General features: G+C 43.4%; 1 protein-coding gene across 7 annotated transcripts in view; it reads right to left on the reverse strand.

Moving 5' to 3' along the window:
- Window positions 1–6693: 6693 nt before the first annotated feature.
- TPM1 (tropomyosin 1) overlaps window positions 6694–23121 on the reverse strand; it is a 28815-nt gene continuing 12387 nt past the window's right edge. For 2 of the 7 annotated variants that reach the window (XM_023185337.2, XM_023185335.3), the window contains 7 exons: window positions 21401–21534; window positions 18847–18964; window positions 17612–17682; window positions 17279–17354; window positions 16272–16334; window positions 15905–15974; window positions 6694–7530 (listed from right to left, as the gene is read on the reverse strand). In XM_023185337.2, the coding sequence (XP_023041105.1) occupies window positions 7448–7530; window positions 15905–15974; window positions 16272–16334; window positions 17279–17354; window positions 17612–17682; window positions 18847–18960 (477 nt within the window). In that variant the 5' untranslated portion in view covers window positions 18961–18964; window positions 21401–21534 and the 3' untranslated portion in view covers window positions 6694–7447. Of the gene's footprint in view, window positions 14471–15904; window positions 15975–16271; window positions 16335–16761; window positions 16838–17278; window positions 17355–17611; window positions 17683–18846; window positions 18965–21400; window positions 21535–23121 lie in introns of all 7 variants that reach the window. The other 5 variants (XM_023185343.2, XM_031935808.1, XM_031935807.1 and 2 more) reach the window with 5 other exon arrangements.

Here is a 23121-nt window from a genome sequence, read left to right on the forward strand (position 1 = left end):
GGAACCAAAACGAGGAGAGCAAAAGGGGAGCTCCCAGCCCCCAGCAGTTCACATTAAAACAACACTGAAACCCAATTCTCTCTTGCCCACTGCCCCACTACTCCTCTTTCTTGGAAGGCTGGAAAATGGGTTATCTGGAGACACCCAGGGCTCCTAGCCCATTAGGGAGGCTCTGAACTTGGCTGAGGCTTCTGAAGTCTGGCAGCCTGAGCGGATCAGGTGGCTGTCTGCACTAGCGACTATAGCAATCAGCCTGGGGAGGCTTCTCATGGGAGAAGTGAATGTTAGCCGCAATCCTCATCCATTTGCTTTACCAGAAATCAAAGGCTCCTTCAGACCTCCCTGGTGGAGTAGGAAGCTGATTTTACAGGCTCGAAGAGCATATGTGTGTATTCATCTATACTCTACTCTTTCCTCTAAAGCTTAAGAGATGCTCTAGGATTAAAGCGAAGGTATGGTAAGACCAAAAGTTTAAAAACGAAAAAAACACAACTACATGGCCTACAGCAAGGCATGAGAGGAGGGTAAGAGGGGAGGATTTTAAAATGTGAATTTCGTAGAATGAAGCTACAATAATGAACAAAAACTTTCGTAGCCAGAGTAAATAGTAAAACCAAAGCATTTTTAAACTAGCAGAGCTCTTGTTTCTAAGATTTGAGAGGCCGGGGTGAGTGATGATTTGCTTGTGGCTTGAGTACCCCGAGAAAATGATACAGCATGCCCAGGAGAGCCTTTTCTACTGGTTTTAGACGGTTAAAAATCTCCCAGGAAGGGAGCATGACATCTGTTTCCATGTAGTCTTGTATCATTTACTCTCAATCGGCCATGTAATCCTATCCTGTTTTATTATTTTTTAGTGCGTTTGTGCATATATTCAGTTGCTCCCATAGACTCCTTGAGGGCAAGATGTCTATTACACTTTTTCTATATTGTCCTACAACCCCCAACCTTGAAAACAGACCAGGATTTGCCATCATGATGTGTGCTGGCTTCTTGGCCCCCTGTCCTACACAGCATCCGCCAAGAGGAGCTGACTCTTCTACTCCTCCGGCCCACCCGAGCCGAAAAATGCAGTCCCCAAAATACTGTAAACCAGTCTTAAGTGGAGATACAATTTGTCTTTCAGGCAAAATTATGAATCTTACTTTCATAATTCTAGTTACTAGAAGACAATATGGAAGTTCTTTCTGTGTCTGAGAGAAAGTGGGCAGAACAAGAGATCAGAGTAACAAAAAATTGTAGCCAGAAGGGAAGAACAAAAGCCAGAAAAAGGAGGCATGGCAGAGAGGAGGTTTCAGGCAGCGGGTTAGCAAATGAAGAGAGGTGAGCAGTTTGGCCAGGATTTGAGCCTAGCAATGCTTTGTTGAGGCACATTTTCTTGACATTCCTATTCTTAGGCAAATTATTCTGCCTTTGCTCTTTTTAATTTCTCCGGAAGGTGCTAGGCAGACAGTCCTGGAGTGTTCTGGAAAGGAGAGCTTTGTGTGAAGATAGCAGGAAAACACATCATGGGAATGACAGGCTTCGAGCTGAGTAAACCAGCAGTTAATCACTTCCCGCTGGCTCAGGCTTCTGAGATGCAGGCATGCTTTGGCCATCCTTTAGGAAGCCAGCATCCCCTTCAAAAACAAAAGCCCCTACTGCCGGGGTGTGGGTTCCCATTTCTAATATTTACATCACTGGACTTTGTGCAACTACACTTAATCCTTTTGGGAAGAGCGATGGGGCTCACGTCAGATAAAAGCATCCTTGACCACAGCACGATTCAAGCAGTTCCTTGACAAGTGTTTCCTTGTGAAGTGTAGTTTTCACAGAGGAAGTGGACTTTGGGGTGAGGTGGGGAAGTGGAGGTGCAGGATGTGGGCAGCCCATCGAATCCCAGCTCACCAGAAGGCCGAAGGGCTGTATTATACCATTGCAGGCATCTGGGAGTTTTAACACTGGATTCATGAGTCTAACCAAAAGTTCCACTGGAAAGGCAGCATTTCAAATCCTTTCGGAGTGTCTCTGGAGTTGAAAACAGACCAGGACTTAGCATCCTGATGTGTGCTGGTCCCTCTGACCCCATCCCTATGCAGCATCCACCAAGAGGAGCCGACTCTTCTGCTCCTTTGGCCCACCTGTGCCCAGTGGGCCCCTCAGGAGACACAACTGCTCCCCTGCCACAGACAAAGCACTTTTCACCTTCCCGGTCATTAGGTTCCCCCTGGAGACGGTGGATTCCATGGCACCACAGGATCTGCCTCGGGGCTCCTCTAGAATCAATGAGGGCTGAACTGCCTTCATTTACATCCGATGCCAGGCCTCAGAGCAGTGTTCTGTTCACTTCCATGAAACAACAAATCCAAATGCAGTTTGAGAATGGAGTAACAGAAACTTACAAAAGAGCCAGCCTTTAGCTTCCATGTGAGATTTGAATCTACTACTTTGAAACGTTCTTTGCCTCCTGAGCACAGGTAATTAACAACTCCAAAACAAACTTTGAAACTGTGACGACTTGAGCTTTGTTTCTGGGCCACTTGAGGGGCACCACGGCCTTGCAGTAAATGTCCTCCCGGGCAGTGGTACTGGGGATTTTCATTTCAAAAGGAAAAAGTTACTTTCAGTTTCCCTAAGGACCTAATGCAGGTGAAAAAAAAAAAAAAAAAGGATTGAGGCTAAGGAACAAGAGAGGGACTCTACACACATTGCCCCGTTCGGTTATCGGCCCTGAGGAAGTGAGTGGGCATGTGGAGAGGGGCAGTGAAACCACCTCCTTGAGGGATGGAGAAATCAACGCTCAGATGGCAACATCAACCTGGGCCGGCCTGGAGGCAGAGAGCCGATGCCAAACCAGCACCTCTGGTTTCCAGGCTCCACACTGCACTGCCCGCCTTGACTGGAGCTGGATGACTGAGCAAGACACTAAATCTTTCTAGGTCTCGTTTTTCTCTGTCCTCAATGATCTTAAGGCTCCTTCCACTTCTGAATCAGCATTTAGGTTTAGGGCAACAGCCTCGGCAGGCCCTGATATGGCCTGGATTCGACCCTTGGTTCTCCATGGCTTTGGTGACAAATGGAAAGAAAACTCCCACAGGCAGCAGAAACCAGCCTTTTCCTCTGGGTTGATGCCCATTTGTCAAAAATTTGGCAAAAGTGACATTCATATTAATGAACTCTCAACATAGCTTCATTCATTGACACACACAATTTATGACATCTGTTGGAGGAATGTAGCTCTGAAAACCCTCAATGTCAAAAAGTATGTATAATGGAAGGAACACTTCTTGTATTGCCCAACATTTCTCATTTCTTTCCAAACCCTTGTCTCCAATTCTGGAAATGATGGCTCCCTGAACACCCTAGTGCTTTTTGTTTTGATTGGAGAATTCGGATTTTTTTCCCCTCTATATACATCTGACTGTAGATTAAAAAAAAAAAAAACAGCTACAAATAGTGTTGACAAGCTGAAAAAATGGTTAACACACATTCAAATACTTGAGTAAAACAGATATATATATATATAAATTTTTTTTTTCCAGGAGAAAAAAGAAATCAGGCCCAAAGTATTGAACTTTGGAGGATATAAACCAGCATATGCAAAAATTAGATTTTGTTTCTGCTAACGACATGTCTAGGAACAATAAGGAGGGGAATTGTTCTTTTTTTTTTTTGAGACAGATTCTCGCTCTTTCATCCAGGTTGGAGTGCAGTGCTACTATCTCGGCTCACTGCAAGCTCCACCCCCTGGGTTCACGCCATTTTCCTGCCTCAGCCTCCTGGGTAGCTGGGACTACAGGCGCCCGCCACTATGCCCGGCTAATTTTTTGTATTTTTAGTAGAGACAGGGTTTCACCGTGTTAGCCAGGATGGTCTCAATCTCCTGACCTCGTGATGTGCCTGCCTCAGCCTCCCAAAGTGCTGGGATTACAGGCGTGAGCCACCGCTGGGAATTGTTCCCTTCAATGTCAGTCTGAAAAAGTTCAGAATGTATCCAGAAAGCGCTTTTCTTTTTTCTCTTAAGAACTGATTGTAGGCCAGCACAATGGCTCATGCCTGTAATCCCAGCACTTTGGGAGGCCGAGGTGGGCAAATCACGTGAGGTCAGGAGTTGAAGATCAACCTGGGCAACATGGTGAAACCTCATCTCTACTTTTTAGAGTACTTTCTTACTCTTTATTTTTATACAAAAATTAGCCAGGCGTGGTGACATGCACCTGTAATCCCAGCTACTCGGGAGGCTGAGGCATGAGAACTGCCTGAACCCAGAAAGCGGAGGTTTCAGTGAGCTGAGATCATGCCACTGCACTCCAGCCTGGGCAACAGAGTGAGACTCTGTCTCAAAACAAAACAACAACAACAAAACAAACTGTAGAACTCTCATTATTTTTTGAAGATGCTTATGTTTTTATCTGTGTCCTTTCTCTGTGGAGTTCCACAATGTTTTACTCTGAACAGGGCAACTGCTCCAGCTGTTCACTCTGAAATCTGGGCCTGCTAAGTTTCAGCAATGGAATTTAGAATATGAATCTTGAATTCTCTCTCTACACTTCATGGTTCTCTAAATGGTGACCATCTCAGCTTCCAGCCTTGGCCTTTGCATATTGAAGAGTCCTAATCTCTGTACCTTGACCTCACAGAGTGGCACGTTCAGAGGTTATCACACCCAGTCATAGCCCAGGCGTGTACCATGTAGAGACAGGGCTGTTCTCCTTTTTTATATTCATCTGAAAGATTAGGTAATCATTCTTCGAATTGGCATGATGCTTCATAATTAACTGATCTCGTCTGATTTCTGGAACCCAGCGGGGAAGTCAGATGTTAAACCACTCCCTCACGGTCATGTCAGCGGCTAAACGGTTGACTCCACCTCCATCTTCCCAGCCTCCTCCTCTCGTAATTATACCTGTGGCTTCATCTGTTTTCATCTGTTATCTAGAAACTGTTTTTCTTCTGCTGTAAAATGTTTGAAACAAGGGGAAGGAGATTCCAGGCAGGGCGCAGGAGTCACAGAGGGCCAGAGTTTGAAGCCCAACCCCACTATTTGGGAGCTACTGAACTGAGTCTCTGAGCATCAGTGATGTGAGGCTTAAGTGAAATAGCCCTTGTGAGTACCAATTGTTTAGCGCACATAAATGGCATCTGAAAGTATTAAAAACCGTCATCATAACTTGGGGTAATGTTAGTTTCCCCTTAGCTTCACAAGGATGGGTGGTCTTTGGAGCACAAATGGCAAGTTGAGGACCACAGCAGTTAACTTTTTGTTTTTCGAGATGGAGCCTCACTCTGTCATCCAGGCAGGGGCATGATCTTGGCTCACTGCAACCTTCGCCTCCTGGGTTCAAGCGGTCCTCCTGCCTCAGCCTCCCGAGTAGCTGATTATAAGTGCACACCACCGCGCCTAGCTAATTTTTGTAACTTTTAAGTAGAGACGGGGTTTTGCCATGTTGGCCATGCTGGTCTCATTCGAACTCCTGACCTCAAGTGATCCACCTGCCTCGGCTTCCCAAAGTGCTGGGATTACAGGCATGAGCCACCATGCCTGGCCGAGCAGTTAACTTTCATGGAACAAGCCCTAGGTGCCTGGTACTGTGCCGTGTACTTGAAGTGGTTATAGATTCGACTCCCACAATCATAAACTACGAGCTAGGTGCTAATCTCATCTCCATTTTAAAGATGGAGCAGCTCAGATTTAGGAACTTGACAGGTTAGGCAGCCTAATAAAGGTGGAGTCCCGATTTGAAGCCAGATCTGGCTCCCAAGTGAAAGAGGCCAGGTTTAGGAAAGGCTTCCATGACTACAGTGATGCAGAGAGGGTGTTTTCCTAGCTGAGGATTGGCAGAGGGGAGGCTAGGGGTGCTGAAACTGTAGCAGGGTTGAGACCAGCGCATTGATTTGCCATGAGCAAGAGGACAGCTTTTTGGAAGGAGACCTAAAACCAGGCCCCGGGACCCTGCTTGGAATCTTTGCCTTGACAGCCTTTGTCTTTCTGTGGAGGAGAGATTCCTGATTAAGGGGCATGGAAGTACAGCTACAGAGATATTTAATACTTTTGAATGAAAATATATCTGCATCCAAATGAGTTTTCGTTTATTTCCATTCTGTTTGCTTTTGGTGAGAACATCCATTTTTCTCCCTGCAGCACAGTTGAAGCCAGTGTTGTTTGTAATCTATTTTTATTTGCTTAGAGTCTTCAAGAGCTAGGGAAATGACTGATGACATTTTTAGTTTCCAAGTCTGAGAAAATGGAGACGTATTGGAATTGAGAACTCACAGGAGTTGGGAAGCATAAGGTCATAAAGACTCGCTAAAGCACTAGTTTCAGTCAAATCACATTGCTGGGGGACAATAGCAGATCTGGCACATTAACCCATCATTGGTTCTTGTGTGGCTATGCTATTATGTGACTTAGCTAATATGTCAGGAAGAAAAATCCCCAAACCAGTAAAGCCACTGCCAAAGTCCTACATGTATGTGCAGATATACACCAATAACATTGAAAATGACATTTGGAAAGGGTCTCTCCTGCTTGGTTATAACTTTAACAGACCAAAATAATGCTGCCTTTAGTGTTTCTGAGAAGGTAACACATGAAACCCAGTTTCCCCTGGACTCTGGGATATCGTTTTGAGAACCTATTTGTGGCGGAAGGCAGGTCAGTGGCATGATCAAAAGTTCACAAATGAAGAACATACAAATGACAGGACCACCAAATTTAGAAAATGTCCTACAATGTGCATTTTATTCCATGTCATTATACAATGTTTACATATAGTTATAACTCTCAAGAAAATGTCCTTTACCAATTGGATGTAGTGTGTAAATCTTTCACTTTAACATGAAGAACTGAAAACAGAGGAAATCCACATTGATTGTTATCCTACAGATTGTCATGAGCTGCACGTGTGCCAATCAGAAAGGAATAGAAGTCTTGGAAGAGCAGCGTGGCTTACAGATCCTTGGCTTTAGTGAATTCAGGCATGCGGGATCCATAGTCTCATCTTGTAGTAAAACTCAAGACAAAATAAATTAGTGTTGGACAGAGTTCTACATTGTACAATGTTGAACAAAGGACCACAGGGGGACCTTTTGTTTAAAGTAGCACCAATCCACACCTGATTGTGTTTCCAACATTCATCTTCCTGTTGACTCTATCATTGGCACTTTGAATGGAACTTCTTCTGCTTTGGTGAGGATTCCTACACTGACTAAGCATACGGTGTTGCTAAACTCTCTACAAAGTGTGGCAACATCAACCCGGGATGGCACATTTAAACCATGATCGCCCTGACATGGGCTTGCCTTTTTGTGTGTGTTTTCTCCACCCTCTGACCTAGCTGGTATTTCGTGGATGTTTCTGTGACAGTGGTAAAAGTAAATAAAAATGCATTTAAGGGGTAAGCAGGTGTTTAAAAACAAAACAAAACAAAAACAAAATGAAAGAATGTGGTCGCAGCTAAGGAGGTTTTCACATGTTGTTTAACTCCAGTAAAGTCTGATCCAGCATCTGATGCATACTAAGGTTTTCTTCTTTGGCATGAGCCACTTTCTCTGTGGTGGGATTAGAAAATTAAGTCATGAATAGCTGTGCTTTGGACACAATGGTGGTTTGTACATTTAGGCAGGCAAACATCAATCACACACACAGGATGAGATGATCAGAACTAGGCATGCTTGTAAGACATTACTCATTTCTAGACAAGAACCTAAGATGGGGCGGAGGACGTCTCTGACCCAAAGGAGCCATGGCGCGCATTCTCATAGAGCAGTCAGGTGCAGCTCCACTAACCATTCACTGAGGATAAAATGCACATGGGGTTTGCTGAAGGTTCACTGACTGTGTGCCGTGGGAATAGGGAGAGGTAAAAAACCAAATACAGGTGCAGCACTGTTATACAGACTGGAGAAGTTACAAACAGCAGACATTTCTGAGGTACAGGCAGTTAAAAGTCTAGGAGTTGTGCGGTAACACAAACTCACAAAAACAAAGATGACATAAATAGGTTTTCTGAGAACTTTTAAAACGATTTATTTCTGTTGCTCATAAAAAATTATCAACATGTTTCATGCACACTTCATTAGGACATTCTCTTAATATTTTTATAGTGTTTATTAGCATGACATTCTCCCCAGACTCCAACAGCACCATTAGACTGAGTAAAGCATACCTTTCAGACAACCAGGAGCTTCTGGCATGAGTTCCTGTTTTCAAAAGCTATTTTGCCCAAGCATAGGAACATTTAATCATATTTCAAACACTATACCATATATTTAGAAGTTAGGAATATGAATATCTAATAGGAAGATATATACACACATATATATGTATACTTAAAGTAAGACTCATGGCTGTCGGGAAATAGAAAACATTTTTTTTGGGGGGGGCTCCTCATTATTTATCAGTTCAAATGAAAGGACCTGCTATTTCAAAGAGCAGTGCTGAATTGACATAAGTATTTTACCATAAAAGCTGTTTTGTGATTAAAGAGAACGTAATTATTCCAGCCATATAGAGAAAAATGCAGGCAAGGCCAGCCTTTCAGCCAATTCCTTGTATTTGCATTTCTGCAGAAAGCAACTGTTTTCAACTCTATTAGTTGAAGGTAGGACAGTCTTAGATTTTCTGCACATGGGCTCTACTCCTAGAATCCAGCCCAAGTTTTTTCACTCTTAAGTTTAATCCTCATTCAGAGCCAGCTTTAGTTCATTAGTGAGGCGGCGGTTTTGCTCAAGTTGCTGGTAGAGTTGATCTGTACAGGTCAGCAAGCAGGTTAGCAGAAAAGAGGCAGAAGGAAGAGAGGTTAGCAGACTTGGTGAGAGGCAGTTAAGAGAGAACAGAGACCTCAAGCAGGACAGCAACTGGTCACTTGCTGAGCAGTTTACTCTTACCCCAGAGTCACCTGTCCTGTATTCAGGAAGGGTAGATCCTAAAAAGCTTGGTAGACTTAGGAAAGGTCAGAATTTCTCTCTTGGTGGGGAAAGGAGGGGAGGAGGAGCAACATGATAAGAGGAGGAGGAAAAGTGCACGTTCCTCTTATACCTCACTAGACCACTTTGTGAGCTGAGCCATACACTTTGTGAGCTGGCAACAGATTTGGGAATGGAGGCCTGGCTGGAGGTGAGCCCAGTGCGACATCCACCCCTTGCTAGGGCTGTGTTGAACTTAGGTGAAACCTTGACCTGCCCAGTGCTGCCCACCTCTTCCAGAACCCCTTTCTCCTCCATTCACAGGGCAGGCTTTCCTCTCAGGTAGTACCAACTGGGGGTTACTGCTTTTGCTGCACTGAAATTTTTTGAAATTTGGAATTAAGTCCCTGTCCTTCCCCCAGTCACCACGATACAGGGTACACATTCTGACTCTCATCTAGCTTTGATAGTGTTACCCATTCAAACAGCAAAAGAACAAGCACTTGTCACCGCTCAACACTGATTTAGAATTTATCTGCTGCTTTTTTTTTTTTTTTTTTTTCTGAGACAAAGTCTCGCTCTGTCACCCGGACTGGATGCGGTGGCGCAACCTCGGCTCCCAGGTTCACGCCATTCTCCTGCCTCAGCCTCCCTAGTAGCTGGGACTGCAGGCGCTCACCACCTCGCCCGGCTAATTTTTTTTGTATTTTTTAGTAGAGATGGGGTTTCACCATGTTAGGCAGGATGATCTCGATCTCCTGACCTCGTGATCCACCCGCCTCAGCCTCCCAAAGTGCTGGGATTACAGGCGTGAGCCACCACCCTGCCCGGCCCTATCTGCTTACTTTTTGAAGAGGATGGCATTCATGTGTGGTGCTAATGGATGGGTATAAAATGAACAGACCTTGCAACACCTACATGAAGACCAGCATGATATACATTTTACATACTGACATGTGATCTGCTTCCAGGGGAAAACAACTGCAGGAGTCAGTCTGTATTTGATGATCCAGGGGACACCCACGCTATGACAAGCAAGAGCCTGCTATGCACTGGCAACAGCCGGAGGACGCAGGGTGGCTTTGAATGCTGGTGACAACTTGGACCTAGAAATACTTCATGATCTTGAAAAGCTAACAGTCCTACCCCTGGGGAAAATGTGCCTGCAGCCCCCAGGTCTGTCGGGAGATTGAGCAGTTCTCACATTAACATTCTCTCATAAACGGTAGGACATGGGAGGATGCTATGCTTGTTATGTTTTCTCGCTTGGAATATCTGCTGCTCTGTCCTCCTCACTCATCCACATTTTCTGAATACGCAAGACCCCAGTCAAATGTCAGCTACCTCCTCCAGGGAGCTCCCAGTCAGAACAGTTCTCTCTTCCTTGTTGGCTCCAAACGCACATGCCTATGAGTTCGGACTCGCTTCACTTCTTTATCTCCCCACCAGATGGCCAGCTCATGGAGGGCAAAGAGCCTTTCCAACCCAGCTCTTTACCACACCCCCACTGCTTCCCACGGTGTTTTGCAAGTGACATATGCTTGGGGGTTGAAAGACATAAATCCCATGACTACATTCACACTACGGACACAGGGAACTGTCGCCATGGGTAGGGAGCATGTTTCAGTTTGCTGAGCCCAAATGTTTGGCCAGGCTAGAATGGAAGAACTTTGCTGAAAATCTGGAGAACCCAGAGGGTCAGTATGAACTCAGCAGGAAGGACAGCGGTCCCTCCGACGGCCTCCTCTGGACCTGCTCTGCTTCAGCTGCTGTGGAGCTGGTGCGCATGGGTGGCCGAAAGGCAGGCACAAGACATGCTCATATCCTTGGAAGTGTTTTCCCTACCGTTCTATGGAGACTTCCAGCTGTCTGAAGCTTCAGGTGCCCAAACTCAGTGATACTTTTGGTTTGGCCTCCACTGGAGCAGCTGTAGCTATGACCTGGCCCTTTGAACCAGAAGCCTGGGCTCCAACAATTTCTTGATAAACTTGACTTGCTGTTTTCCTCTTGCACGTGCACACCTTGGGCTACTCCTGACCTGCCCTCCCAGTCCATTAGTGCCCCACTTCCCCTTGTAGAGTGTACTGATAGAAAGTGTGAAAGTCTCTGGAAGGACTGCCAAAAACCAGATGTGCCTCCACAATTACATGAACATCTGCTCAGCAGAACTTTCAGACTTGGCATTTTGTCTACGTCAGGAAGCAGGATTTACTCAGAGAAGGGTACTCTTCTCTTATTCTGAATTTAAGAAAGAACAAGGAAGGAATCATAGAAGCAGGCCCAAGGAGCCTTAAGAAAAGAAAAACATGAAATCATAGAAGTCTTTATACACTCAAGGGAGAGACACTGTCCAGATTCTAAAAGTCCACCATACTACGACCACAATACTTTAATTCTCAGCTTTCTTTTAAAAAAGGATTTCCTCTATGCTTTGAAGTCTCTGTAGAGTGAGAATGACACTATCTTCTGAGTTTGTCCAAATTTATTTCAGTATGGTGGTGTATCAGCCCTCTCGGGCTACAAAAACTATATACAAAACATGCAGATCATCCATGTTAAAAAAGAAAACCAGGAGAAATATATAGCTAGATTGTTGAGGAAGGAGAAATGTTGGGGATTATGACACTAAAGTCCATATAAGTTAAAGTTCTAATGTTTACAATGTATTTTTTAAAAAAATCAGTTAATTGCTGTTTGTGAAATAAAACAGAAGCCCAAATGAAATACAATTGTCTTCTGAACAATTTCCACCAACTATCTTTTTGGGAAGAAAAAAAAGAAACTTTCATTGCTATATTTTTAAAATGTCCACAAATGAAAACACAGCCATTGAACACAAAGACTATGAACAATCCCTCCAAAAGAGTATGTGCTAAAAATCACAAATCACAACTGACCAGAGTAATCATATTTAGAAAACCTAAGGTGTCATTTTCATGATCAAAATAAAAGTGGCTGAGTCATGAATATACTTCAAAAAAGCTTGAACTTTTCTTTGACAATAACCAAAACTTACATTGTTTGAATCTAAATTCTTTTTCAGCCTTCTCAATTTATAACTTCCTAGTAATATAGGACAGCTACAGAACCATTCACCACGAGCCTCTGATTAGTTAGCCAGGTCCTCCCAAGCAGGGCCACCGAAACATCAACATAGAGGGGTCACTACATCCTGAGCTAAACCTCCAGCAAAGGAAGACACTGATCAAGCCAGACCTTTCAACTCTCAACAAGCAATGTCCCCTGTGTGTCCCAGACTCCAAAGCAGAGCCATCACAATTCTCCCAAAACCCCCACAGATGTCCAGACCTCATTCTAACCTTTGAAAAACAGAGGGATGCAGGCTTGGGTATTTTTTTAAAGTTCAACAAGGAACCATTGCTTTAGAAACTCCTGATATAATTCTGTATAGTGTTCAGAATTTAAAAAGAAAAAGAAAGCAGCAGCCAAACACTAACCCTCATATGTGTGAAGCAGCTTTGTAGTTTTATTCAATGTTGAAACTAAAATGTCAATAAATAGAAGTAAAAAGAATAGCAAACAGAAATAGCTTACACAGTGTTTATTTGACACTGAAACGAAGAGCTTCTGTACAATAGAAAGCACAGTGTGTGCCTGGCTCTAAGGCAGGATGCTAAGAGAGAGAACCAGGGTCACCTGGAGAACAGACAAATGCAGAGCTCAGAGAGGTGGGACATCCAGCTCGACGAGGGAGTCTTGGGAGAAGTGAAGCAAAGAAACTTATCTGCGTGAAGATAAAAAGGTGGGAGGGAAAAAAAAGTGGCGCAATGAGAAAAAAAAAAAAGAAAAAAGAAAAAAGAAAACCAAACCAATAGATGACAGCACCTGAAACACAGACAAGCAGCAGTCATGCAAAACCCACTGCCAGCCACACCCTTGGAAGGACGTCCCACCTGAGGCCGTCACAGGCCGCCTTTCAGCAAGGGTCCATTTTAAGAAAACCCATGAACAGAATTTAAAAACAAATTTTAAGCTACACTCATCTTTCAGAATATTTAATCATACTTGATGCAAAAAGTTTTTCCCAAAGAATCACCACATTTTAGTACTGGAAAAGACCTTAGAGACGGATGATCTGCTCCTCCCCCTCATTTACAAATGAGGGATGAGAAGATAGACTGCTCTCTGGTTTCCATGGCAACAGTCATGTCTCTAGGGGCTTTTTTGTTGAGTGTGGGGATTCTATAACGTCTAAGGCCACAGGCACATGCCATAGTCTTCAAGTTATCATTTTTCCTGCATGGATAAATGAATGACAGGTGGGCTTGGAAAATGACATTTCCAGCTTCAGTGGAATTTAGGGTGATATTAGAATGAAGAACTCTAAAACATTCCAGGTTAGAATTTAAAGTAGTAGGAAAAGTTTAATATTGAAGTTTGGTTAGTAATACGTAAATTAGTTGTATCTGTTGAAGGTCCTTCTCATGATAACAAGACTACCTACTCCAACTCTTACTGCCTAACAGTAAAATCTGGGCCATTAACGCCCAGGCTCACATTATACAATCTGTGTTGAATTTCTCATTTCTTTGACACAGGTTGTGGTAAGTATTTATCATGGGTATTTTAATTCTTTTTATGAAAACAGAAAATTAAAGGCTCGGTTACTCAGCAGAGGGTTCTTTTTACTCTAGAATTCTTTTTCTTTTCTTTTTTTGAGACGAAGTCTCGCTCTGTCCCCCAGGCTGGAGTGCAGTGGCATGATCTCAGCTCACTGCCAGCTCCGCCTCCAGGGATCCCGCCATTCTCCTGCCTCAGCCTACCGAGTAGCTGGGACTACAGGTGCTGCCACCACACCGGGCTAATTTTTTTTGTATTTTTAGTAGAGACGGGGTTTCACCATGTTAGTCAGGATGGTTTCAGTTTCCTGACCTCGTTATTTGCCCGCCTCGGCCTCCCAAAGTGCTGGGATTACAGGCGTGAGCCACTGTGCCTGGCCTACTCTAGAATTCTTAAAAGTAAAAGAGATGATCTTTTATAGTACCACTGTTAGGGCTGTACTGGATCATGCCAATTTCCTTATCCTCAGATTCTCAATAACCTGACACTTTAAGGGTTCCCTCAATTTATATTTATTTTATGAAAATGATTTTGTTGTACTTAGTTGAATCTCAGGAAAACAAATTTTTGATATTTCTTGAGACGTTCCTGTACAAAAAACGGCATGGCCGTCTAGTTTTACTTGAGTTTAGCTTAATTTCCCAAAAGGATAGTGCTCAAGGTCACTCATTCTAGTTCACTGCTCTAGTTTAGCACTTACAAAATAAAAGGATTCTGAAAAGAAAACAGTTTGTATAGACTCTTAATCTAGTTGGCCTTTATATTAGTAGAAAGTGAAAAAACAGTAACTATTCTAGGTTATGACAAAAAGGTTGAACACAAGAGTGCAAAGATGGAGATCAGGGAGCAAGGAAGGGATGGTGGTGAGTTTATTACATTAGCATGAGGGCAGGGTGTAAGCAGGCAGAGTGGATGCACGTTTACATGGAAGTCATATCGTTGAGAGCGTGGTCCAGCTCCTCGCTGATGGCTTTGTACTTCAGTTTCTGAGCGTACAGCTCGTCTATGACCAGGAAGTGGAAGGCAGAGGTGCAAGAACATGGAGAGTGATCAAGAGATGGAAGGTGAGTGAGGGTGGTGCGTGCACCATCCCAACACAGCAGCAAGAAAAGGGCAATGCATGAAGGGGTTGGTGCCGCAGCAGGTGGCCAATGCAGGAGGCGTGCGTTTTGTTTTAAATAAATTGAAACAAAAACAAAGAGAACAAAACCCATTAGAAAATAAAATGAGAAAGACTCAATATGAAAATCATAACAAATATGGTAGGTATATCAGTAAACCATGTTAAATCCTAAACGAAACCACAGAAGGCTATCTCCTGGTGAGGGGACACAGGGGCTAACGGAACATCTTTCTTTTGCAAAGCTATATTTTAATTACACTGGAGTAGTCAGCCATCTGCAGCTATAAACAATGGGAAAAAAAAAAAATCCAACGGCAGCGTTTTGGAAGAACAATTTGTGACTACAGCCTGTAGTCCTTATCTGGCTCCACCTTCAAACCACTGACTTCCTGACCACACTAGACCACTGGGATAGCGATTTCTTAGTGTCATTTAAGCTACTCCTGTGGTCTTCCCACTCAAGCTGCCTATTACTGGTCCAGGAGGCTTGAAAAGCAATGAGCGCCACATTTTATATGGCAGTGGTATGGCAGGTCTGCAATCTAGTTTTGTAACGCTGCAGGTTTCAGACTTTGCTGCACTTTGGCAGATCATTTTGCAACCATTTGTCATTCTCTCTTCTCCACTATTTTGATTATCTGTACCAAACACTAGTTCCTTCTCTAATCCCTTCTGTGATGTATATATTTGTTTGTCTTTTTTCTTTCTTGTTCACAGCTAATCCTTCACAAACCTCAAAGCTCAACATTTAGGATATCCGTGAGATAGAGTGGTTATTACTAAAATAAAACCTAAGTGCCTTAGGGGGAGAAATGCTTAAGTATAATTTTTCCCTCCTCCTTCAGGATATCAAGTAGTTTGGTAAGATAATACATGACTTAAAAAAAAACCCAAATCCTTACTTTGAATTCATACTTGGAAGAAGATGGGTTCTTCTAAAAACAAGTCCACAATCACCACATCATTCCCAATTTAATTAGGAAGTAACACTAAAGATATAAAATATACTGAGTCATTCTCACCTATAAGCACCTCACTCACAGTGAAAAATAAACCTGCCACACTTCTAATGAGCATGAAGTCAAGCTGGATGGCATCTGCCACTATGGCTGGTAGCTAACTAGTCACCTGGTGAGCAGAAGACTCAGGTTCATGAGTTTAAGAGCCACAGAGGAAAACCCCAGAGGACAGACAGGAAGAATGTGCAAGTGCAAAGGAGCGTATCAAGGTGGATGCCCTTGAATTGGAAAATTGTTTTGCCACATCACTATTCAACCAGAAGGATTAAACTAAAAACACTACTTAAGATCTTACCTTCTAAGTCATCAATGCTTTTCTCCAATTTAGTTACTGACCTCTCCGCAAACTCAGCCCGAGTCTCAGCCTGTAATGATTTATTTGAGTTAAAGTTGGGAAGTTTTGTGTTTCCCGCAGCTACAAACATACGGAAACTAGAGGATGTAAATGAAGCACATCACCCATAAAGTGGATCTGAGACTACTTGTCAGTTTCAGTCACCTCTGTGAGAAATGGCAGCTAGCACTGTACACACACTCCAAGGCAACCTTAGAATATTCCTGACTTGGATCACTAGAACTTTAAAATGAAAAGGCCCTGACCAGTTCCATGAAAACAAACTCATTTAAAATCCAGTTGGCTTCATCCACAACTCTCATATTACCTCCTTCAGCTTGTCGGAAAGGACCTTGATCTCTTCCTCATATTTGTCTTCCTTCTGTGAGTACTGTAATTAGAAAGAGCATTCCAGATGTCAGGCTGCAGCTCAATCTACTCATGGCTTCTCATGCAAAGAACTCGCCAGCCCAGCCAACAGATGTTAAGGATCTCTTAGGAGGTAATGGAACCTCTGATATCAAATGGCACACTGCAATACATTCTCTGCTTTCTTGCCTATTGTTTTACATGGGGTAACAACAAGATAACTTATCCACTTGGCACTTGGTTTAAATTAAATTGATGACTCATATCCCTAAGATAAAATAAATTCTCTAGTTAATAAAAATAATTTGTTACCTAGTAACTCTCCAAAAATCACCTCACAATATTGCCATTTACTAAAATGTCTACTGTAAGTGTTGCTTTCACTGGCAGGGCCTCTTTGGAGCAGCTCTTAAAAGACGCCTTTCCCCCACACCATGCTCCTGGCCTACCTTCTCAGCCTGAGCCTCCAGTGACTTCAAGTTGTTCGTCACAGTTTTCAATTCTTCTTCAAGCTCGGCACATTTGCTAACGTTTTCGATCAGAGGCAGAAAGGGTGGGAGACAAGCCAAAGGAAGGAGGAGAGAAAAAGGAGAGGGATGGGAAAAAATGAAAACCGAGTCCTAGAGACGAAGGGCTGCCTGAAAGTAGCCAAATCATCGGGTATTAAAATGTTTAGTTTTGCCAGGAACACTGCCCCCCAACCTCGCAACAGCAGAAGGCAGGGTGACAAAATCCAACAACTTTGAAGTGCAATAATTTGGCTCCTTTTTTGGCTGCCCAAAGAGCATTTATGAAGGGAAAACAAAGGAGCATAAAGGACCAAGGGAAAGCACTTAAAGCAAGATATAAATAGCAGAGGGTGAAGTGAAGGTGCAGTCGTTATACCAAACGAACCGGTAGGCATTGGAAGCTGAAAGACGTCTGGGTTGCAGTTAAACCTAAAAACCACACATGAGCCATCAGTACCTTATCCTCTGCAGCCATTAATGCTTTCAAGGTCTGATCCATTATTCTTAATTGTTCTTCCAGCTGTCGGACTTGGCTGTTAGTGGACACAGGAAATGCACAAGGCCATTCACAAAATCAGTGTGCAGGTAAGGCATGCAGTGATACACGCATTCATACATAGACACCCCACACGAGTCCTCCATGTTCCATACTCGTGGCTCATCCACATCAAATGAGCACAAAAGGAGCCCGGAGCTGAAACAGGTAATGTGCAGCTGCCAGAAGGTCATGCTGTTTAGTCACTGCTCTGCAGCACCCCATTCGTGGCCTCCTGGCGCCGGGCCTGCTTACCCTTCTGAGAGCTCAGCCCGCTCCTCTGCACGTTCCAGGTCACTCTCAATGATGACCAGCTTACGGGCCACCTGCAGCAGGAAAACACAACACACACACCATGGATCTTGCAAGTTTTGTGTAGGAGGGCATGGGGGTAGCGATCAGATCCCATCAGGCACTAGGTTTTGTCTACAAACAATATGATCCTCTTGCTGGTAGACCGGAGAGAAGCAACTCTCCATTAGGAGTGCGAGCAGAGAGGAGATCAGAGGCTTCTGCTTAGACTCAGAATGGTTAGCTGTGATTGGGCAGTCTCAATTGGAAGTCTGATCTAGAACTGGCAGCCAGACCAAAATGTGGAAGGAGGGAGAAAATACAAATTCACAATCTCAAAAACAGCAGTAGGATGAGACATATACTGAAAAGGTGGGGGCTGCCAGGAAAACAAAATAAACCTAAGAACTCCTTCAATCTGATGGCTGATCTGTGCAGAGGAAGAATACGAGAGACACTAACGTGAGACAAGTTGGTGAGATAATTGACAAAATCAAATTTGTATTTAGTGGAAGAACCAGAGAGAGGAAGGGAGCCTCTGAAGCAGATCAAAACTTGTGAGCATAGTGTAATCTGAAGGTAATAATGATAATAAAAAGGGGGGGGCAATGCTGTTTCAGGATAGCCACAATGTGATCCAATAAGGAAAAAAGAGAAATCTTAATAATCATATTGCCTCTTATCGCAGGAGGCTGTTTTCATGGGAACATGACCAGCAGCAAATTCTACTGAAAATCTGCATTGATAATAGTTCTCTACCACCCTTCACAAGAGAGGCCTCCATGAATCCACTGAGACACTGTCTGTGGTCTCTGGGTTGCCCAATCTGGATGTGCAAGGTGACTCTGGGAAGAAGTGACTTGCACCATGATAGCATGAGAGCCTCCTTTCACAAGACACAGGGCCCAACTCTCCCTTCTGGCCAAAGATCTTCTGTCCAGGTCTTTGTGGTTGGGGGAAAGGAGTTTTGGTCCTTCTTCCCAGTGCCACTGATCGGCTTCCTGAAAAAGCCTGGGATCCCCTAGCAGGATTAAAATGAGAACTGTTTTCTGCAGACAAAGGAACTTTGCTTCTCGAAACCACCCGTGTCTGCCAACCAAGCAGATGGCCTCACTGAGGAATCAAGACTGTGCATTGCTCCCTGGCCTCCTGAAGGCCACTGTTGGAAGTCCACAAGGCTGTGGGCCCCAGGATCTGACCTCTTCATATTTGCGGTCGGCATCTTCAGCAATGTGCTTGGCCTCTTTCAGTTGGATCTCCTGAATTTCCATTTTTTCTTCATCCTTTTGGGCTCGACTCTCAATGACTTTCATGCCTCTGAAAAGAAAGACAAGCAGGAAAACCCAAGATTTAGAGCTCACCTTCCCAAATGCACACTGCACTGCTGTGGCCTGTGAGGCTCAGTGTAAGCGGTAGACCAAAATAGAGCACAGAGCTACTTTTATTTTCCAAACCAGGAAACAACAATTTCCAGAGCTAAAGGTGGAAAAAAGAGACACATTTCTCTCTGTTCATTCACTGTGAACGCACTCTCTCACCCTGAGTACTGATCAAACTATCAGGCATCTAACATTAATGATAAAAGGTACCATGTCAGGATCCTGTCTGAATCTTGGCGGCATGAAACCGGAAAAGCCAATATGCTTTACTATTAAAAAGATAACGAGATTTCTTGCCTTTCCTGTGGGAAGCCTCAGCTTGCACATGAATCAAAGCTAGAACAAAATCAAACTTATCTTTATATACCTCTTTCTACAAAGAATCTTCTTACCCTGCCAACCATAAGCAAAAATATTAGACTTAATAAGATATTAGACTTAATATTACATTTAATAAACTAGTAGACCCACAAAAAATGCTGATATTTGACCATTTCAGACAAGTAATAATGGCAATTTCCTATGGTTCAATTGAATGCTTCAAATTAAGTTTTACCTGTAATGGAACCCTTTCATGACAGCAATGCTGGGAGACAGGCCTGACACTGTCCTCTATGCTGAGTGTATTAGGTCCTACGGCATGGTGTTATGTTTCAGAAAAATACTAACTGAACTATGATATTTTATAGATATATGGAATAACAAGTCATGTAACATGGAATTCATTTATCAAAATTTAAGTAGGCAGTGTAAGTGAACCACTATTTTTTTATTTTTATTTTTTGAGACAGAGTCTCACTCTGTCACCCAGGTTGGAGTGCAGTGGCGTGATCTTGGCTCACTGCAACCTCCACTTTCTGGGTTCAAGCGATTCTTCTGCCTCAGCCTCCCAAGTAGCTGGAATTACAGGTGTGCACCACCACACTTGGCTAAGTTTTGTATTTGTTAGTAGATTTAGGGGTTATGCCATGTTGGCCAGGCTGGTCTCGAACTCCTGGCCTCAAGTGATCTGCCCACCTCGGCCTCCTAAAGTGCTGGGATTACAGGTGTGAGCCGCCGCGTCTAGCCCACTATCTTTTGATGAAGCACTGGAATACAGCTGAGGAGATCTGGGTCGCAGTCTTGGCTTAGCCACAAATATGCTGTGAGCCTTGGTGCAAGTCACATTCGTCTCTGAGCCCTAGTTTTCTCATTTGTAAAACTAAGGGACTAAATGACCCGCAAGTCCCCTTTACTCCGAAGTCTAACATTACCAGACTGCCTTTAAGGTGCACTAACAAGTATATTTCAGAAAGAAGTCAGCCACAAAACCGCTCTTATGTGTACACTGTAAGAGATGATCAGGCATCTTAAAGAAGTTCAAAATGCTTGGTTAGCGAAGAAACACTAAGCAGCAGTGGATAATGGCCTAAAAAGTTTAGCTAAAAATCTTCTTTAATCCTAAAGTCTGAAATCACTCTTTATACCTGGTACCTGGTGGCAGGGTCACTTCAAAGAGTGAGAAACGGACAAGATGACTGACTGCCTTCACTTGCCCAGGTCACAGCCCAGATAGATACACATTCATTGTTCTGAGCCCTTCATGCTATGCCATCCCTCAAGCAGCAGAACGCTCTCTCACTTCATGGAGTCTCTCTTGAAGTACTTCTATGCAATATGGCAAATCCTTAATTCCAACAGTTGAGCATAAGGGAAAATGCCTTCTAGACCACCCCAGGCTGTGCTGGTCTATACAAACCATGCTTTCCTTTACTACCACAAAGCTGAATCTTAGAGTAATAATTCAGCTAGAGCCAGATGACAGCAGAGATGGGCTCAGAACACACGAGCATCTGACTATTTGTGTGCATGTGTCTTGTGTGTATTATTGAGTCCAAGTCCAAAATATTTTACTTTTGCAGACGGTATTTCTGCTTTGTGTTTTTTCTTCCACCTATTTGTTAAGCTATTTGACAACTGATAGTCCACAGTTCCTTTATTTAGGCCTAAGCCTCCTTGGTATATTATAAAATAAAGTTATACTTTAACAAATGCACAACTGCTCTGCGGTCAGTAGGAATGAAAGGGCCAACTCGTATCCCTGACATTCCTCCTTTACATATCTGTCTGCCTCATTAGATGGTGAGCTCTGTGAAGGCAGGAACAAGATCTTCTTCTTTGTAACCTTAGGGCTTAGGACAGTGCTTTGGACACAGTAGGTGTTTCACTAATGCTAAATGAACAAAACCAACCGAGTTCTACCTGGGATCAATAGAGGAAATGATCCCACCACCAGGGGACTGAAAAATTCTTAAACCTCAAAGATCATAGGAGCTCTCCGGTTTATTCCACCAGGAAAGGCAGCTGCAAAAGATGGCTGATGGGGCATTTTCACCTCTCACTCTCATCCGCTGCCTTCTCAGCTTCCTCCAGCTTCTGCAAAGCTGTTGCCAGACGCTCCTGGGCACGATCCAACTCTTCCTCAACGAGCTGGATGCGTCTGTTCAGAGAAGCTACATCGGCTTCAGCCTAGGTAGAGAGAGTGAAAAGCATTTCAGAGTTGGGGAGAAAGTGAGGGTGGTAGCTTCCGGAAATGGCTGGGACTGCAATGCTGATTTCAGACAGGACGATTGTCTTGTGGTGAGCTACCTTTAAGTGCATTACAAGCCCTCATCAACTCCAGAGTTCTCGGACACATTTATACATTGATTCATACAGTAAACATCCATATTTGTGTATACACAAATCTATACACACAGTTCTCATCAGACAGATCATTAGCACATGCTCTTCCACATGGTTCCTTCCTTCCACAGATTTCAACACCCTGGCTTTACTTGCCTGTTAAACAAGAGCGTCATCACAGCCACCTCACTCACTGGGGGCCTGAAGTGTGAGACAAGACTTACCCAGGCTCAGCCATGTAAGACAATAGCAGTATAGCCAGAAATCGGACTCAAGAGTTTCACGCAAGTCTTTTCTTCTAGCCACTTTATCAAAGGATCCTTACAAAGGAACTCAAATCGTTTAAAATTCAGGGGTTCTAAAATACACACCACATGAAGGCCCAACACAATCCAGTAACCCCATGTAGAATAACTGGCCTCATTGGAACAGAGCCAAGACAAATTTCCCAAGTGTTTTTGATGTAAGCCTATGAAATTTCTTCGAAGTCAAGGTTAATACAAGAAAAGTATCAAACTACTAAAAAGAAAAATAATACAAGTACTGTTTTTACTTGGTATCTATCTCTGAAATAAAATGTTGGTTTCTTTGAGAAGTAACGATTTTTTCCCTGTCATAAGAAATTGTTGCTATGAGTCTCAGAACACTTGTAAGACTATGATGGTCCATTATACACACTTGCACTGGTGGCTGTTTAAATATTGTGCATGGAAGTGGGAGATGGAATTTACTTATTAGGTACAATATCCTCATCCGCTTTGAATGTATGTTCACTAAGGGGTGGTAGGGTTTTCAGAACACTTAGGAGTTTTCTAGAAATTACAATACACACTTAGGGACCCATGGTAATAGGATAACAAATTTCTCTACATACAGCCCTGTCTTTGCCACTGAACTGTAAGTTGTGTGCATCCAGAGAACTCACAGTTCTCTGCACAGAGTACGGGTTCAATAAGATAAGTAAAACCAACCTAATTTTAATAAAAGCAATGTTCTCAGCTTATGGATGCACATTATAGAGTTGGAAATGCAAATGTAGTTAGAGACTGTGGTCAGTCTTTAATCAAAGGAATCTGAGAACCTTCAGCTCTTTGCTCATCGAGATTTGTAAGATTTTAAATGCCAAGTTTTATCTGAGAAGACAGGTGAGTAGGGCATCTCCAACCATGGTGAAGGACTCTATAAAAACGTGAATACACTTTTATCTTGACAAAAATGTAGTAATTGGTTGATGGAGGCAGGGAGCAGGGCAAATGTGAAATAAACCAGAGGAAGAGCATTTACAACTGTACTGCCTACGAAGTAAATCATTATCAGTGCACAGCTGGTAAATGGGCCCAGCTAGGAATTACTGGCAGATGACTGTTGTTTCTGGTGCGTGTGTGTATGGAAGGGCAAGGGTAATAGGATAACAAATTTCTTAATTATAGA

The sequence above is a fragment of the Piliocolobus tephrosceles genome, chromosome 6 (genome assembly GCF_002776525.5).
Source record: "Piliocolobus tephrosceles isolate RC106 chromosome 6, ASM277652v3, whole genome shotgun sequence".
NCBI classification, from domain to species: Eukaryota; Metazoa; Chordata; class Mammalia; order Primates; family Cercopithecidae; genus Piliocolobus; species Piliocolobus tephrosceles.